This window comes from Stegodyphus dumicola, chromosome 2, assembly GCF_044657685.1.
Source record: "Stegodyphus dumicola isolate Sdum_Otavi_A_Nest chromosome 2, ASM4465768v1".
Classification (NCBI taxonomy): Eukaryota; Metazoa; Arthropoda; class Arachnida; order Araneae; family Eresidae; genus Stegodyphus; species Stegodyphus dumicola.
The window spans coordinates 38,690,508-38,709,921 of record NC_140769.1 but is presented as its reverse complement, the minus strand read 5'-3'; the positions used below and the strand labels follow the sequence as shown (position 1 = coordinate 38,709,921).

Sequence of the window (19,414 nt, the reverse complement as noted above, 5' to 3'; positions counted from 1 at the left end):
GTAAAATTGAGATAAAGAGTAGTGCGAGACTACACAATTCACTTTAAACAAGCAGGTTGACTCAAAAACTTACACCGGTAGGATACTAAATGGATGGCAAGAATGCCTAACCAATATTAAGATTCACAGCTGGTAGAAACTATCAAACGTGCGCTCACAATAGCGAAATCACACTCTGTCTAACCATTTTGCTGCAACAGTTTAAATACTCTGGTTCATGCTACTTAATTTATATCCTGGCGAGAAGACGCTAGGAGAAATAAGAGAATTCAGGAAAGGCTCATAAAATAAAATAACTCTTAAAAATGAGCAGAACACTACAACTTTATGTTGAATTTCCTATGATATCACATTGTCTTCAGTCGTCACTCTGAACTACATTAGTATATCTCGAAGTATTTGAATTCTTGTCACTCTTACATGATGTTTTAGAGCTTAGGAAGAAAATGAGACTAGATTTTTATTTCTTTCCATCGTTTGCACAAATCTCCCTTCTACCAGGGCAAATTCGTTTCTGAGTTTGGCGACAGATGAAGCATGAACTATAATTTCTAAAGGAGGTTATAAATATTAATATCCGAGAGACAGCTGACATCACAAAAGAAAATTCTTCTTAAACAGTAGAAGCAGGAAGCATTTTCGAAAGACCGATTCTTCAAGAAGATGCAAAACATTTTAGTTAAGAATAATAGTACTCAGTTAAAATTAGTTACAATCACCTCGTAAATTCATTTAATTAAAAATACTGCTTTTACTGTTTTGAAAAAAATTATATAATATTTAAAAAAGCTCTTTAAAGATTTATTGTTTTTATGGCATTGTTCAATTTGATTTATCCACGTCTTACCACATTTTTAAACTCATATTAACCGGACATTTTAAAACCATAATACCTCTAGATAGTCAAAAAATCTCTGTAATCGGTATATTATTTGTCCAATTCGTATTTACTCTACTGCGAGTAACTCTTTTCCGTTTATCTTGCTCAACTTAAACAAAGACTTTTCACATTAAAACTAATATAATAGGCATGTTTGAAAACGGATTCTAAACTTTGCCTTATTTCTAAAATCACTGATATCTGAGTTCTATGTTTATCAGGAAGTTTAGTTTCTATGTGACTTGTTAAGTTGGCTAAACTATATTGCTCTTATGCATAATAATGCTACCCCCTTTGTTGGCATATCAAAGGAAAACTATTGCACTTCACATTCAAGAAATAAAAATATTATCCTTCTAAATAAAAGAAAAAAACAAATGCATGCACAAAAAATTTCAGACGTGTATCAAAAGTTTAATAAATATAGTTTATTGTAGTTATCAAAGCGCAAAAGAGAAAAACCTACACTGAGTGTTTTTTTATACATTCCAAATTCTTTTAACTCAGGATCTCTTTAGAACAGTGGTTTCCTTCAGTAATTCAGTTCTTCGATTCCCTTATATTTTCCTATACAATATACAGCATACAACATAATCATAATACAAATAATTTGTTATAAATAACTGTAAGTTAAACAAAGAATACGAGCAAAGATTTTGAAAAAAAAAGGTTTATTAAATTTAATATTTATCATTTTTGTATTATCATTGTTATTATTATAAATATAACGCATTTTTAGAAACAAAATCTCAGATTCTAACTCCACAAAAGTCTGATTTTAATTAACATGATGGCTATGCTTGATGTACTGAGGCAACGTTTTTCAGTTTTTTTAATGTTGGCTTACCTTAATTCTTAAATTATTTCGTTCAAAAACATCCAGCCTTTTTAGACCAAAGGGGGGCATTAGCCAGAATGGGCTATTAGTCTCGAAATGGCATTTTACATCGTCCAAACAGACAACCGCTTTTCAAATTGTTGCGACTAATTGCTATCAGTATTATCTTCAAAGAAATTAAGTATCGAAGAATCTGAATGTACGTATGTATGTTCGTCGCCATTATGAAAACACGACGGTAGCTAGGGCTATTACATTTTGAATAACGTTGTCCTCCACCAGAACATTTGCACCTGAATGCCCAAATTTTGAATTTCGAATTTTATATTTCATATTATGATAACTTTAATAAATTTTTGATTAAAAAATTCAACCACCTGAAAGCAAGCACACGCAACACTCTACCGAATAAAATATTTTTATTTCCAGCACGCAAAACTTTCTGTCATAAATTCTAAAGATATGCTGTTTTTAAATATTTTGTGATTTTGCTGTTGAATAGAATTTTATATGGCGTAAATGCAAAGAACGTGATGGTTAATAAAACGTTAATAATTAAAAGAAACGTTAATAATTAAAGAAAACGTTAATAATTAAAGAAAACGTTAATAATTAAAAGACAAAAAAAGTTTTATAAGCCATCTTACTAAGAACACTGAACATTAATATGATGAATTGAGAAAAGACTGAGAATAACAGAAAACGTGTGCCAACACTTAACACTGCATCGGAAATTCTTAACATATGCTGCTTTTAAATTTCTTGTAATTTTGCTGTTGAATTGTACATGGCCTAAGTGCTAAGGAATTAGTGCTTAATAATAAAGCTAACAGAAATCAGTGCAACAGCAGACTGGTGGATTAAAAGTTCAGCGAGAGCATAAAAACCTTAACAAATCCTTTTGGGCAATCCGTTAAAATCTGTACTCTTTCGGATTTTTATTTATTTACTTTTTTACGTAGTAAATTATTGTCGTGACTTAACATTTATTGTACTGAAATTATTGTCTGCTCCCTCTATGTAAGAAGAAGGAAACGTCAATAATGTTGGTAGGTTTTAGAGATGTTTCTCTCAGACGACATTAAAATCCCAAAACTTAGTGCATCTATGTGTTTCAAATAAGACTGGTGCTTGAATATCCTTCTTAAACGAAATCAATTCTTTTTGCAGCATAATACGAAGATCAAATGTATTTCAGTTCAGTGAGTCCTGCTGGTGCATTCCAAAAAATGCTTATGCTATGGTTATGCTGGCGTATTCAAAGTTTCAACGTCTTGGAAGCGAACATTAACGTTTTATTTAAATTTCGCGAATGGCTTGTAAGGAAGGAAACGTCAATAATGACTTCAATTTTTATATCTGATATGACTTCAATTTATATCTTCTGAGAAAATTTTGTGTACTTCGGATTTTTTTTTTTTTTTTTTTTTTTTTTTTTTTGTTCTTTCTTGTATTTCTGCATTTTCCTCCTTTATACTGCACTTATTGCATAAAAACGTATTATTGACTTTTAGAGTACATTAAAAAAGGTTGCCCATTTTTCTCTTCTGTTTATTTTATATGATTTCTTCCTTAATTCACGACATAGTTTTATATCAATAAATAATTAGTTATAAGTTTTATTAATATTTTTGTATAATCAATGGGATCTTGATTATACTATAAATTGCCAGTGCATATTCAGTTATCACCCTTTAAACATCAATGAATTCTTTTAAAATTTCATCCCCTGTTTTAAGCAAAAAAAATTGAAGTCATTGTTTATGTAATTTTCTCCCAGAAAACCTCTTCATTGCTTTTCTTATTGATTACTTGCAGACAGAAATTTTTCTCTTTGCACTACCTTTAACAGTTTTTTCATGCTGTAAAACCTATTATAGCTAATTAAATTTTATTTATAGTAAATAGTTAAATATAGTGTAGAAAGTAGTGTTTAGTAAATATTGTTTTTTTCATTTTTTTCAGTCATTGCGAATTTTATGCAATTATCTAAAATTTATCAAGATAACTACCCGGAGATGTTGAAAACTTTATTTGTCTTAAACCGTAAGTAGCACTATTAATAATTTTTAAAATTACAGCAACTGAAGATACAATATTATAAGTGAAAATAAATAAGTAACCTTTCATTATAAGAGAAAAATATGCCATTGGTGAATCTCTTTATAGTTTTGTTTCCCTTTCAGCTCCTATGTTCATTACCATCCCATTTGCAATCATCAAAACATGTTTAACTGGAACTTTAGTCAGCAAAATTAATTTTACGACAAAACGTAAGTGCATTAGACATTTTCATCGTTTACACAAACAATTCGTTGTTTATGTATTTCATTTTTTTAAATTTTCATTCTTTATATTTTGGTGATTTCATTATGTCCTAGAAAGTTTTCGAAAATAATAAAATAAACATTAATAACTCCTTTTGCATTCTGAAGTGTATAAAGTGTCGCAGCAGCTTACAGCTTAATAGAATTCCACATATCTTGAGTAACTAAGACCAACACACCAGTGACCTGCAGGTTCACCTCTGGTGGCTTTCAAACTGCGAGTCATTAGCAGCCAACATACTTGACGAGTAGTGTAAGCTTCAGTTTAATTTTAATTTAAAAATATCTATAAAATTACCATACTATCCAGACTTTCCGGTTGACAGATTGTGACCGCTACCGCGAGTCGCAGCCATAACCTTAGTGATGTGAATATTATTCTGCCTTCATTATGGATAGTAACTCTTTTCTGTTCACGCAGTAACTCCATTGAGACATTTCAGACTTTTACTAAAAGAAATGCTAAGGCGTTTTCCGCTGATTATTCCTTAATTATACCTATTCCTATACTGCTTCTGTATCCAGAACTTATGACGAAGTTTAGATTGGTTATAAATAAATATGAGAGTCAATATTAGAGCTCACTTAAGTCTTTTAAAATCCCTATCACATCTAGCAACGCGCGTGGCTAGACGGGACATTTCAGAGAAACAAGATTCTAGTAGCACTGGTTTAAACGGGAGGTTTCCGAGAAAAGTTCTCTCTAGCCGAGGAAACGATGTCCTGGCTACAGGGAACATTTTGAAACTTTCCGAAAATCTTGCGTTTGCAATTGTGTTCCACGTAAAGATCAACCAATCAGACATAAGTTCTGCTTCTGAAGGATCACGGGTGATTTTCAATATGACTGGAACTGTGACATCTTGGATCGTGGAAATAGACGCCGATTCAATTGAAAAAATACGAAAAAAGTCCTATATATATATATTGCTGTTTTCTTCTACTATAACTGGCTAAGTCATTTTTAAAATGTTCATTAAATTTATAATCGTGGAAATTTCACAGTAGACAGTATTTTATGACGTGCTTTGTATTTTTAATAATTTGTTTACAAATTATTCGTCATCCAAATTTCGCCAAATTTGTCGTATTTCGTAATGATCGTGTGAAAAGAAATTTCATTGTTATATAATAGAATTTTTTTATTAAATTTAAGGTGAATAATTTTTTAAAATCTGCTTGTATATGCGCGATTTTACTTTTCTGCTAGTTACTTATCTTTTAAATTGAAATTGCATAATCAGCGACATACTGTGAATTGCATAAAAGAGGAAAATATAGCTTATGTAATAATGAGAATACACATTAATTTTGTATACTATTATTTTCATATTATTAATGAAATATTTTTGAGATTATAAATACATTAAGAACTATATTTTTATTATAAATGCTACATATTGAAATATTGGAAATTTATGGATTTTGTTTATGAATAATGAAAAAAATTTATATATACATTCGCATCTCTCTCTCTATGTGTGTATGTAAATATATGACTTATTAGATGCGTATGTATACATTTGTATATATATGAATACAAAAATGAACATTTCCAAAAAGCTTATTTGAAGTCACTTCTAATTCATATAACGATCATGTAATTAGCAGCAACTGTAGTCATTATTAGCAGTCATAACTGTAGTATTATTTGCATGTTATTAATGAAACACTTTTTAGAGTATAAATACATTAAGAACTATATTTTATTATAAATCTTACATACTGAAACACTGGAAATTTATGGATTTATTATTATGAATGACAGAAAACATTTATATATACATTCATTAATATAAATCTTATTTATTAGATGAATACACTGCTGGCCATTAAAATTGCAACACCATAAATGAAAGCAAATAAAAAAAGTTATTTATTGTACGTAAATAGTATGGCTTGATAACAAAATGACTAAATTTGTAAGCAGTTTAAGGGTTTACAGGGAAGCTAAATTAATAGAAACATCTGCCACTTCTGGCAGCTAAAACAGCCGTTACCCGGTTAGGCATGGAATCTAACTGGGCTTGGATGACAGAAACGGGCAATTCATTCCATGCTGCTTCAAGTCTATGCCACGCTTCATCAATCGTATCAGCTGGAGAGAGGTGGCGGGCCAGTCTCTCAGTAATCCATGAACAGATGTTTTCAATGGGTGTCAAATCTGGAGATCTTGCAAGCCAGGGCCGCAATCGAATACCCTATGTATCGAGGAGACGAAGGTCAGAGCACGATATGCAACATGTTGTCTTGCATTACCTTGTTGGAAGATTACGTTTGGCAGGCTTCGACGATAGAGCACAACCACTCGACGTAAGACGCTAGAAATGCACCCATCTGCGTTCAAATTACCATCGGTCCGAACCAGAGATTTGCGTGTCGTGTACCCAGTCGATGCCCAAACTATCACATCACATGCAGAACCGGAATTCGACTGAAAAGACGACATTGTACCTCTTCTGTATCAAGCTGGGCGTGCTGCAAACATGCTCATTCCCTGACTAATGGTCCGTGATGAAGTTGTACGGTTTTGCAGGTCTGAGTTCATAATACTTGTATGTCTGTCTTCTCGAATGTTAGTCATGGGAAGGCGTTGAGATCCAGCATGCCGTTTAGTATGACCCTCAACCGCTCAGCTCCAAAGATTCTTCTTCACGAGTGGTGCAGTCATCAAAGTGTCTGCTTCCAAGCGAACCTACTTCCATCCAGAAATAAATCTAAATCTTGTAAGTCTAATGGATTAAGCAATAGTCAAAACGTTACTAGAAATTAAAGCACATTCCTAAAATTCGTTAAAGAAATGAGACCTGATTCAAACCCAAAGACTTGTCACAGTCGTGGTCTTGTTGCGCACTCAGTGTGCTCATGATTTGTTGGGATCTATTTCTGCATGTCAGAATGCATTCTTCAAATTCAGAGTTGAAAATCATTTCGGCTAAAATGTCGAAAGCATTACTCATCCTGCATTTAAACGACAGTTATCCTTCTTTGATCAAACTTGTGCAGACGTCATGTTTTAAAATCAAAAGAACAGCTCAAGGACTAAAAAATTCAACGATACCTTTATTTAACATCTTTTCGAAATTTCCTCAGTTTTATGTTTTATTCGATATAAGAAGGTCATACAGGATGTTTTTTTTAACTTGATACTTCCTTCCTTTGTCTATTTGGTATTGGGTCAATTTCGTGGGTTCAGCGTCACTATAAGGATTTCTAAAGGATTCTGTTTTATATTTATTACCTTAAGTATAATTGTAGAAACTTTTAGTCTTTTGCCGTCCGCTTCAAATTATGTATTTGTAATGTTTTAATGTTTCCTGCAGTAGATACTGCTAACGAAAATTTTAAATGAAATATTTTTCAAGTGAAATTAGTTACTGTTTACTAACATCTCTGCAACTATTTCTGTAGTTTCGATTACTTATCTTTTTATAATTTAAAGAAAAAATAGACTTTTACTTTTGCAGTTTTTCCCTTGCTTGCTAAACTAGGACATCAGAAAAAATACTGGTACATTTTCCTAACTTTTCCTTCCACTTCTAACTCACTTCAAGAAATGTATATATCATTATTGTTTCGCTTAAATATATTAAATATATTGTTATTGCAAGCATATAGTTTTAAAATAAAAGTATTCTTTCTCAGCATTTATAGTTCTTCTCATTTAGGTGACTGGAAAGAAGAACTACTCAAACAGTTTGATGCTGACCAATTACCTGCATTCTTAGGAGGAAATATGACAGATCCGGATGGAAATCCGATGTGTTATACAATCGCAAGTTTTTTTTTCTCTTTAATTATATTTAAGTAATCATAAGATGTAATCGGGAGAGCAGGAATCGTAAAGATTCTGTATATTTTTTATACAGTTATATTGACTTTTAAATATAATTTTTTTCGTAAAGAAATCTAGGGCTTCTGCAAAATAATCAAATTTATCATTCCGTAATAAGAAAACACATAATAAATAAATATCAGACATTTACAAGCTTGTTGTAAAAGATTTGAAAAGCGCATAGACAAAAGGTCTTTAATAATAGTTTCCGTATACATAGTATATGCTGAGAACAATAGAAACGTAACGAGTTCTGTAAAAATTCTTATGAGCAATAGCTGTAAATCAAGCACCTCTGCATTAAAATTATTGGAAATTCAGCAGAAACGTCTGTTCTGGAAAATAAATTGATCAGCTACGGTATATTGGTTACGTTATAAGGTATTTCTCCCGCCTTCGTATTGTCCGTAGTTCGATTCCCGATGAGGGCTTTGTTTATTTTTCGTCTCTCCTGTTTCCAAAAAATACCTAATGTCTCTACAACGTTATTAAATAGAAAGTGGGAGACGTATAAGCTCAGTTCAACTACTGATGAGAAGGACAGCATATAAAAGATTTGAGACATTGTCATGCATTCATTTCTCCTTATTTAAGTTGTAAGGATCTTAAGTTTTACTAACGTTTATTTTTATTTTAAATCTTTACTATCACTTCTTATTTTCTACTTCCGGCCAGAATTAAAAGCTTTAACTTATTTATGCAAATTTGTCTGGCGAACGCCAAGTACTTAAGTTGTGGCTTTTTGCCAAGCGAGAGAGAGGAAGGAGTTAGTCGAAGCAGGCCGCTTCCCTTTAGCAGTTTTACTCGGTTGCTGGTTGCCTTCCAGGCTAGAGGTTTAATCCTCTTGATAATTTTAAACGTATTGTAGTGTTAACAGTTCTCTGTACTACATACGGCTTCCTGTTAATATACGGGCCCACCAGCGGCCGAGCGGTACAGTCGCTGAACACTGGTAGTTCGATCCGAGGTTCGAATCCCGCGAACGGGCTGGCTGCATGGGTGTTTTCGTGGTTTTCCCCATGTGTAACGTGTATACGAGCCAATTTCCCTTAGAAAGTCCTCCACGAAGGCATCCCTCCCCTTAGGCAGATAGCCCTAGTGTGCTTTGCCATAATTAAATACACACACACCTGTTAATATACGGCCAATCTTCCACGTAGGCCCTTGTTTGTCATTCCAAAGTTAAGTTTAGTTAATATTTTTATATTCTTACGTTCAGGCCACAAGTAGTTGGTCTCTGTATTCCGAAGTACGGAAATTATTGTAAAGAGTGAAAAATAAAGGGTTTCGTATACCCTTCCTGTGTATCTTGTCTACTTCGCACAGTTATTGAACATAGCTTTAGTAAGCTCCCTGTTCCGAGTCAGGTCCTTGCATGTTCCCAACGAAAGTAAGGCGGAACATTGAACCTGATAAAGTATAGAAATTTTAACAAAAAAATTGAATGCCCTTTCAGACAATAGGCTGAATTAGCTTTATTAAATGACATCTCACATTGCCATCCAGAAAATAAAAATTATAATCGATAACGGTATGAAATAAATATATTAACTAGAATATTCTCACAATGTGTTCTACCGTGCCATGTTGCACAGAGTCCGTAAGCCGAAATGGTCATTGGAAGAGTTATCAGCCCATGTGTCAAAGTTGCATAATAAGTGTATAAGGTGGAATCCACACATAAACTAAAGTATTTATGTATCGCACTAGGTGTTCCTTGTTGGCATATTCCTATGTTTGTTCTATTTTTTTCCTGTTGCGTCGCAAAGGAAAACAAAATGCTTCGCAAAATAAGCATTCGCTCAAATCATAGTAATAGTCAACCATTTCGTATACATAATTAGAGATTTTATGCCAAAGAGATTTAAATTCCTCATCTAACGATCGATCTCAGTAATAGGAAAGCGACGAACTGGATGATGCAAGTGTTTTGTTTAATGTGTGCAATCATGTGGAACAAAAGCAGACAAACAACATGACTTCGCAAGATGACTCCCTTACTCACACACGCGGAAGAAACGAAGACACAAAAGAGTAATTGCTTTTGAGCAGACTAGAGTCAGTGACGTCACGTAAGAGCAAATTTTGTATTATAGTAACTTCACATGGGCAGTTGCAACACCTCAAGAACAACAGCAAAGTTCAGAGTTTTTCATTGAAACCTAAAAAGTTATGGAGAATATTAATAGTGGCATAACTCTCCCAAATTCATTCTCGGCATCTAGTTTCATTTATTTCTTACTGGAATTTATTCCTTACTTAGTTTGATGTACCTTTATATTTATTTTTATTAATTGGGTTATGGAAAAATACGCTTAGGCTAACTTCCTGAGGGAAGGACTACCTTTGTTGAGGTGTCTCGAAGGGAAAATACGATTGTATTCACGTTACAGGTAGGGAAGGGTACAACACCGTCAAACCCATGTAGTCCATTTGCACAGTTAATTAAAAAAAATCTGTTTGTAGGTATTTGAGAGGCTGGCAGGATTTTTGCATAAGTCTAGGTGGATTGTTGACTTGCTAGTAAACAGAATATTTCAGCTTATTTCGTAGCATAAAAATATTCTCGGTAAGTTTAAGTTTTAATTACTGCATTCATTATAATGTTTGTTTTTCTTTAATTACATGATTTTTCATATGAAGAAAAAAATGCAGCTTCAATCCATCAAATTCTCAGTTATCAATTTCCTATGTTTTGAATTAGGAATATATATATATATAAATGCATGGATTCCATGTATGAGTCTGAACGGAGCTAATAAAAAAATAGTAATAAAAATTATGAACCTAAAAGAATTGACTAAATAAGCTTAAAGTCTACGAAGCATTTACTGCTATCATGCCGCTTATTATTTAATTCATAAACTAATGAAAGATATTCAGGTATATTATAAAACTAGTGAAAGTTTCAAAAAATGTTAAACAGAAAGGCTTTTCTCATACAATAGATATAAAAATAACTTTTGGTAATGTTACATCAAAATGAATATGGTTTAACAAAATGAGTATAATCTTAGGTATTCTTCTTTACATTCTATTAATAGACATCAGTGATATGTGATTTTATACAACATTTACTTACTAGCTACATTAATAATTAATTTCAAACTTTAATTTCTGCTTTTAAGGTTCTCTTTGTACTAGCACCAGTAATTAACATCATATACAAGCTAGTTCTAACACATTTAAAATTATTTTTATGACCTGCATTGCAAATTATTTTTTTAAATGGTTAGACTAGTAAGCAATTTTTAAGAATATTAATGTTTGGATTTATTATTTGTCCTGTCAAAACACGGGATAAAAGGGTTTTACGCTTTTCCACACATTAACTAATATTCCAAATTAGGTACTCCAAATATCACAATACCATGTAATTACACAGCTCTGCAAGTTTTAAGAAGCTTTTTGTAAAAAGGGAAGTGAATATCCGATTCCTACATGCGTTTTGGTTGCTGCATTTAAAACTGGTAATATAAATACTAAATTAATTCGTGTTTGAATGACACAAAAGGAATATGGTTAGAATGAGGAAGAAACGAGAAATTGCAGTGCTTAGGGATTTAAGCTCCTGCCTTTCCAATTTAGTTAGAAATTTTTCTCACATCAGTACATACTGTTTCACTTGTGCACATGTACTATACGTAAGCAACTATATTATAGTTCTATATATATCTTTATATATATTTTTAATAGATGATATGATGTTAAAGTATCTCTCTCAGTCTAATATTAAGATCTGACAAAAAGCGATTGTATTTGGTGTTCTTGTTATACTAATTCACATGCAGGTTTCAAAAGAAAGTAATTTAGTATGAAACTACAATCTTATCCTTATTATTTATTTTAAAAGTTTCTGAGTAGTTACATAGACTAGTAGAGGAAGAATTGAACAGGAATAAAGCAGAAGTATTAACACCCTGGTCGAAACAATAGAATCACCCTGCACAAAATAGGAATCACTTTTTCCCAGTCAGCAAAAAAGACTTGTGCAGTTCAGTTCTCAAAAATGTGATCTCACGTTTTGAGACAATGTGAAAGATTTGTCATTTCAAGCTTGCGAGGTACAATGGATTGTACACTGTTTTGCAAAAAAAAAATGGAAGCACCAAGAAGGACTTTTGCGATCGTGACATCTTGATCGAGCATGCAAATGATCAAAGTTTCAAGGCAAATGAACAGGAATTGCGATCACAGTGCGCAATTCGCAAAGTATAAAACCAGTAACCAGAGGCGAAAAATTTATCTTTTTTTTTTTTTTTTTTTTTTTTTTTTTTTTTTTTTTTTTTTTGCTGCCATTGTACGACCGTAAAGAAGGAACAAAAGATGTCATTACCACGTTATGGAAAGCCTAACAGACAACTAAACGACTTCGAACGTGGTCACATTGTAGGGTTGATTGAAGCTGGGTGGTCATACCGAGCAATAGGCCGCCACCTTCAGCGTACAGACATTGCTGTACAAAGATGCTGCCAGCAATGGTTGCTACAAGGAAATTGCAGACAAAATGAAGGCTCTGGAAGGCCAAGGAGCATAAATGCAAGGCAATGATTGTTAGCCAGGGCCATACCGCCCCAACGGTATCATTGTCGACTATTCAACGCACTACCAGCCACGTCTATACCTCCCTTGGTACCGTTCACCATCTCACGGCGCTTGTCTGAGGCAGGGTTACGCTCACAGTGGCTTTTAAGACGTTTGCCTTTGACCCTGCGACATCGGCGGAGTCGTCCGGAGTGGTGTCGCAGCCGATCATCATGGCTGCGATCACACTGGCATTGTATAGTGTTCAACGATGAATCTCGCTTCACTCTTGAAGCAGATGACCATCCTGTTCGTGTCTGGAGAGGATAGGGCCAGCGGTCCCATCAGCCTTTGTTTTATAAAGGCATACAGCCAATAACCCCTGGTGGAGAGGTGTGGGGGGCTATTTTTTATGACATCAGGTCATCTTTAGTCATCCTCCGGACATCTTTAACAGCTCAACGATATTTTGATACCATCTTGCGGCCGGTTGCGTTACCCTTCATGGCACGTCATCCTGGGGCCATATCCAACAAGATAATGCCAGGCCACATACCTCTTGCCTATCTCTGGACTGCCTCCGTTCGGTTGATACTCTTCTTTGGCCACCAAGGTCAGACCTTTCACCAATCGAACATGTCTGGGACATGATAGGCTGCCAGATTCGGGCACGACAAATTATCGCAGATCTGGAGCGACAACTAATGAATGCTTGACAGAATGTGTCGCGGGATGACATTAGGAACCTCTACCACCCCTTGCCTCGACGAATTCAAGCATGCATTGCCGCCAGGGGCGGTTCGACTAACTACTAATTTGAATATTCAGTGGGTTATTGTGAGCCGTGAACAAGTACTATGACCTTGATTTTTAATCATTTTATTATCTGTGTGTAGAGCTATACACATATTCAATTTCATCAAAAATAACCACTTCCTTCATGATGCTTCGATTTTTTTGCAAAAGAGTGTATTTCATCACAGAATCACCAAGACCATTTCGAAAGTATTACCACTGCACAGTTGCAAAGTACACCTTTCAGTTACGTTGGTAAATGAAAACCTAACTGGGGGGAGGTGGAGAATCTGCATATTAAATGAAACGCTTTTTAATCTCATGGAGTATAATGGCTTTGAGTATCTCCATTGCAGTCTTTACAGTTTCAGTGTGACAGTTTCAGTCTTTACAGTTTCAGTGTCTTTTCAGTTATAGCAGAGTTAAACTAAATTCTCTTGCTTTCACTGAAAAGAAACCATCACAGCAACCACACATTTAGTCAATCATTTTTAAGTCTGGGCTATAAGAATGTAGTCTACAAATATATTTAAATCTAGCTAAAATCCTCCTTCTACACATATGTATTAAACACGGACTCATGAAAGCGTGAATATGAAAATCATGAAAGCGTCTTCTCATTCGTAATACGAATGAGAAGAGATATTTGTGCTATAATTTCAAAACCCACTTCAGCAAAATTAGTGAAGTATTTATTGCCCTTCAGAGGGACATTTCTCAAAAATAAAAAATTGTGAAAGGTCAAAAGGAAGTCTGCTAAAGGTCACCAAAAGAAAAGCATATGAAGCTTTCAAAACTGTATCAGTTGCCTGACTGGAAGACAAACTAGCAAATGTAAAATTTAAAATTAAAAAAAGCAGCTTCCGCTTGCCATAGATTTTAAATAAAACTAATGACTTTAGAGGCAATCAGATATAGATCCCTCTTCTTCAGGAGTAAAATTTTCTGGCATAGTTTGGTGGGCGACATCCATTATATGGAAATCGGTGTTCGGAGCAAAGTGAACACAAACGGAGTGCCATTAGTCTGGGAAAATAGCAATGAATAACGATAAAATTAAGCCTTTCGAGAACTGGATTCCAACTAATGTCACTAAAGGGGATAAACCTTTGTGGATGTAAAACGGTTGGGCGACATGTATTTCATATGGAAATTGGTAGACTGAGCAATGTGAACATAAACGGAACGCCGTCAGTCAGGGAAAATAGCAATTAATCACGAAAACCTGGATTCGAACTAATGTCACTTGTTAAAAAAAAAAAAAAAATTTTGTGGATGTAGAAGGATTCCAAGAAATTGAATTCACTAAATTTAGAATCTCTATGGATAATTTTACAGAACCAAAATCAAAATTGTGACTAATCAAAACTGTGAGCTTATTTATTTGAAATGATAAATATCGTCGGCTTCTTTTAAATTTATTCTTCTTTCAAAATGTTGCATGTAAACAAGCTCTGGATTTAAGAATATATTTTTGCACTTTTCCAAAAAGAAATATTATTATTCCAAAAACGTTGTGAAATGCATGGTATTAAAATTTCTAATTGCTAAGTAAGCAACAGTATTAAGCAGAAAGGGAAAAATTGCCAGTTATTATTTCTACATGGAAAGAAGACTCCAAACGAATACCAGGAAAAGATACCGTTTCTGATATTTAAATCGCTCGTAACAAGAGAAACTCCCCCTACGCAGAAATCAGTTGCTTTAATCAATTGCTCAAACTTTAAATATATCTGTAGTAACAAAAAATAAAATAATAAATAAATATTTACAGCTTAAAAAGGCTAAAAACATAATGTACATCAGCTTTCGCCGAGGCATATGGCTCAAAGCAGAACAATCTGTAGAACACTATATGTAAACTATTTAGTAGGAGATACACATAAATACATTGTGACCCTTGGGTTTACTTAAATGACAGCAACAAATAAATATCTATTTATTATCGAAAACGAAGAGGAAAAAAGTGTAGAAATCTGACTCAATCATTGCAAAGAAAATTTGAGTAGGGTTTTATGATTGTCGTAGAATTATCTCACAATAGGAAATTTAAAATACAACTTGTGAAAAAAAAAAGTATTAAAATCAGCTTAATCTCAAGAGCAAATTTTAGATCCGAATTTTCAAGAAGTTCTGTTTCTTCATCCCGATGATTTAAACAGTAAAACTTCATCAAAGCAATAAACCGTACTTCGAAAAGTGCCACTACATTCCTTGGAGAAATGAGGACTGATACAGGTATCGCATTCATACCTTTTAAACGTTTGTTGAAAAGATATTCAACGTCAGACGACTGCAGATTCCTCTGACGTTTCACCTATGAACTATTGTGCTTCTAGTCTTTTTTAAGAGTTCATTCTAAAACACATCTCCCACGATTGATAGGCTTTGGATAGTAGTGGAAGAGGAATGAAATCCACACCCCTGGAAATTTTACGAAAACCCTTTTATCATGGAAATCACGATATATAGATGAGAAAAAACGCTATCAGACCGAACTCTTTATAAAGTATTTCTCCCGCCTTATTAGCACGCCTTCGTGGTGTAGTGGTCAGCACGCTCGGCACGTATTCGAGAGGTCCGGTCCGTGGTTCGATTCCCGGCAAGGGCATTGCTCATCTTTCACGTCTCCAGCATTCGAAATAGCCTAATGTCTCTACATTGCCGCCCGAACTAAGAAGGGCGGTGGATGACGATTCTCCACAACCCAGGATTTAGCGATTGGGTCGCCTGATCTCCAGTCGCTCTTTAAAAGGGGAAGTATATAAAGTATTTCTCCAGCCTTCTTAGCATGCTTTGTGGTGCAGTGGTCATCACGCTCGGCGCGTATTCGAGAGGTCCGGGCTTCGAGTCCCGGCGAGAGCATTGCTCATTTTTCATCTCTCCAGCTTTCAAAAAATACCTAATGTCTCTACAACTTTAAAAATAAAATAAAAATTTAAACATGAGTTAACTGATTGAAATATTTCTAAAAATCTTTAAACATCCTCTGTACAAGGGCAAGCAAACTTGGTTAGCAAAAGGTTAAAGTAAAATAATTCTCAAAACGGGGCGAGAAAGTACCTCGAAGACCAATGACTTTGCCAAAGCTATCGTTTTAAACTTTCAAGAACTTTCTTCTTATACACACTAACTTGTTTGCCTCCTGGTAAGTGCTAATGATAGTAGAAGTGACAATACAGTTACAGTAATAAGACACTAGAGTTAATTAACAAAAACCTTGCCAACTCATTTCTTTGTAACTTCTTAACAAACACCCAGCATTTTATTTTGCATTTTTATTTCATTTGCATGTTAGTAGTCCCAAAATATGCAATATATGATACTCTCATCTCCATTATAAAGCTCTACTGAATGTCTGCAGTTTTCTATTTTCTGTTTAAAAGTGAAGTAAACGTGAACGACTTTTTTAGTAAAAAGCACTTGCTTAATTTTTTTATCCTCTTTTTAGACCCAGTTTCTTTTTTCTCTCCTTCCCAACCCATAAAGAAATGTATTTTTCTAAAAAAAATTTTGACTTATTATATATGTTCTGATACCGTGCTTAAAAGCATACTTTCGTAATTTCAATTTAGCGTGCTAAAGCAGAAAGGGATTCGTACATTACTGTAAATTTCAGTCTAGCAATTTAGGTTTAATTTCTACAGGAATGAAAAATAAATAATATTATTTCTCTGCATAAACTTTAAATAACTTTAAATCATTATTATTTCATAATAAAGAAAGTGTATATGACAGAAATTCCACTACAGCCTCATGATTAGAATAAATTGCTTGCAAATTACTGCTACATGGCAATCATTGCGATTATCAGATGAAAGATTTTTTACCTAATGAATAACGTACCGTAAAGAAGGAAGACCGTTTGCGTCATGTGTGCTGTTTAATATCCTGAAAGTTATAATGTTTCTAACTATTTTAAGTATGCCTGAATTCTTAGAAACCTAGTTGAACTATGTAGCAACTTATCGGTGAGTCCTAGTGCTTAAACTACAGAGTAAAGAGAAGGGTTAAACTCACCATTTATTAAATTAAAAGTACAGTTGGTCTCCATCTCGGGATTACAGAAAAGCCTCTACTTGGGCTTCAAATCAAGATAAGAAAATAATCTAATTATAAACTAAACTGAACTTAGCCGAAGCTGTACAAAAGTATTTAACATAGTTTGGCCATTAATTAAATTAACCGGTGAATGAGCCGCCACGTTCAATACGGCCTAGCGTAGTTAGCTTAAACTTCGAAGTAGCCTGACTGCAAACTTGTGCCACTAAGGACTCCTACGCTCTTCCCCTGAAGTTAAAAACTTATTCTAGTATGGACTTGTAAGTGGAAAACAATAATTTAAAGGAAAGGGTTTCTAAATTAAAAATAATTATTAGAAATTTTAAATAATCCTTGCAAAGTGATTAAATTATTCATTTGCGTTGTCTAATAACGTAACAGTGGCTAAACTAAAGACAAATCTTTTAATGTTGAATGATGTTATTTGATTGGGAAAAAAAAAAAAAAAAAAAAAAAAAAAAAAAAAAAAAAACATTAGCAAATATCGAATATCAGAATTCATTTCAGTCCCGTTTGACGGTATGAAAAACTTAAAATGTCTAAAATTTATTGCACAAAATATATAAAACTCTAATAGAAGCTTAATGGGAAGCGACAATATACCATCTTGAAGGTACTTGCAACAAACTGATTGTACTAAAACGTATTGAAACCATAATGAGTAATTTATCAGTTTTAGTTTTAAAAAGTACTGGGTACTTCGTTTCCTACTTTGTTTTCCGTTTATTGCTTTAAATTTATCTCCCCAAAGTGAATAAATTTCTAAATGCAGTTACTCTTTACGCTACTAGGTACATATCTTAAAAAAATAGTGTATATTTTAAAAGTTTCTTGTGGAAATTACTATTCGCTTTTTCAGGTACGTCATGCTGCCGTAATACCTGAGAGCTATTACATACATAAAAGCAAAAGGTCCATAGCACAAGATGAAGGTGTAAAACAAATTATGCTGCTACCAAGTTCTCGATTGGAAGTGCCATTCGAAGTGAAAGAATCCGGTTCGCAGGTGGAATGGGAGTTCGAAACAGACAGTAAAGACATCAGTTTCGGGCTATTCTTGCAAGAAATAGATGAAAATGGGAAAAAATTAAAAGAATTAGTTCCTGTTAAGAAAACTGATATGAGTGATTATTCAGAAACAGGAATGTATAAATATGCCAAAAAGGGCATATGTAAGTATGCTTTAATTTATTTTATTTTTCCTCTCTCTTCCCAAAATTTTATATTTGGCAAACTAAATATCGATAAAAAGATATTTTATATGTAGTTATTGCATAAATATCTTTAAGCTTTTTTTTATTATAATTACGTTTTATTCGAGTTAATGTAGAGAGAAGCGAAACATTCCAATGTAAGACTTAAAAATTAGGCAAAACAGCAACCTTGTGTATTGTATAGATTTCAATCAAAACTCTATGTCAAACACTAAAACATATTGCAAAGACTGTAGAAATGTCTTGCTCCTGATTGCTTTCGGAATCTATGTGTTTTGATTAAAATCAACTTCAAATATATGGTTGCTGCTTTTTACAATTTTAAACAGACTTAATTTATTTAAATTTATGTAAATGATATAGCGAAAAATTTTGCAAAGCCCTACGTTAAGAAATTTTTTCATTAGTAAAATTATGAAGGAAATTTGAATTTTTCTCTATCTCTTCTGAAAACATCTTTTTGCCAACTTCAAAAGAAATGTTTATACTTTCAACGAGAAGGCAATAGAAAATTTCTTTTATTTCCTACAATTAGAATTAAAACAAAAAAGTACACTGCATAATTTTCAATTAGTTTAAAGCAAAAGTATGCTACTAGCTATTAAAATTGAGTCAAAGCAGCTGATTTTCCTGAAATCTGTCCAATAATATTCCGTCAAATAATATTCAAAGACGTTTCTTTATTAAAATTAACGAATACATAGAGAGAGACATGCTAATAAGTTAACTTTTCTATCATGCTTAAAAATGTATATATATTTGTACAGAAACATTTTATTAACATTTCAGGATTGGGGTCCGAAAGTTGCTTAATTATAAACAAATCATCTAATCCTTTAAACCAGGGATGTCAAACCCGTAGGTACACTTGGGCCAAACAAACAAGGTTTAACTTTAGGCGGACCGCAAAAAAAAAATCAATATTCATAGAAACGTAGA

General features: G+C 33.4%; 1 protein-coding gene across 3 annotated transcripts in view; it reads left to right on the top strand.

The window, feature by feature from the left end:
• The window catches only part of LOC118190014 (SEC14-like protein 2), a 90,028-nt gene that overhangs the window by 59,452 nt on the left and 11,162 nt on the right, over positions 1-19,414 (top strand). For 2 of the 3 annotated variants that reach the window (XM_035360697.2, XM_085810609.1), the window contains exons 9-12: positions 3,684-3,764; positions 3,905-3,991; positions 7,714-7,820; positions 18,121-18,433. In XM_035360697.2, the coding sequence (XP_035216588.1) occupies positions 3,684-3,764; positions 3,905-3,991; positions 7,714-7,820; positions 18,121-18,433 (588 nt within the window). The remainder of the gene's footprint in view (positions 1-3,683; positions 3,765-3,904; positions 3,992-7,713; positions 7,821-18,120; positions 18,434-19,414) is intronic. The other variant, XM_085810610.1, reaches the window with a different exon arrangement.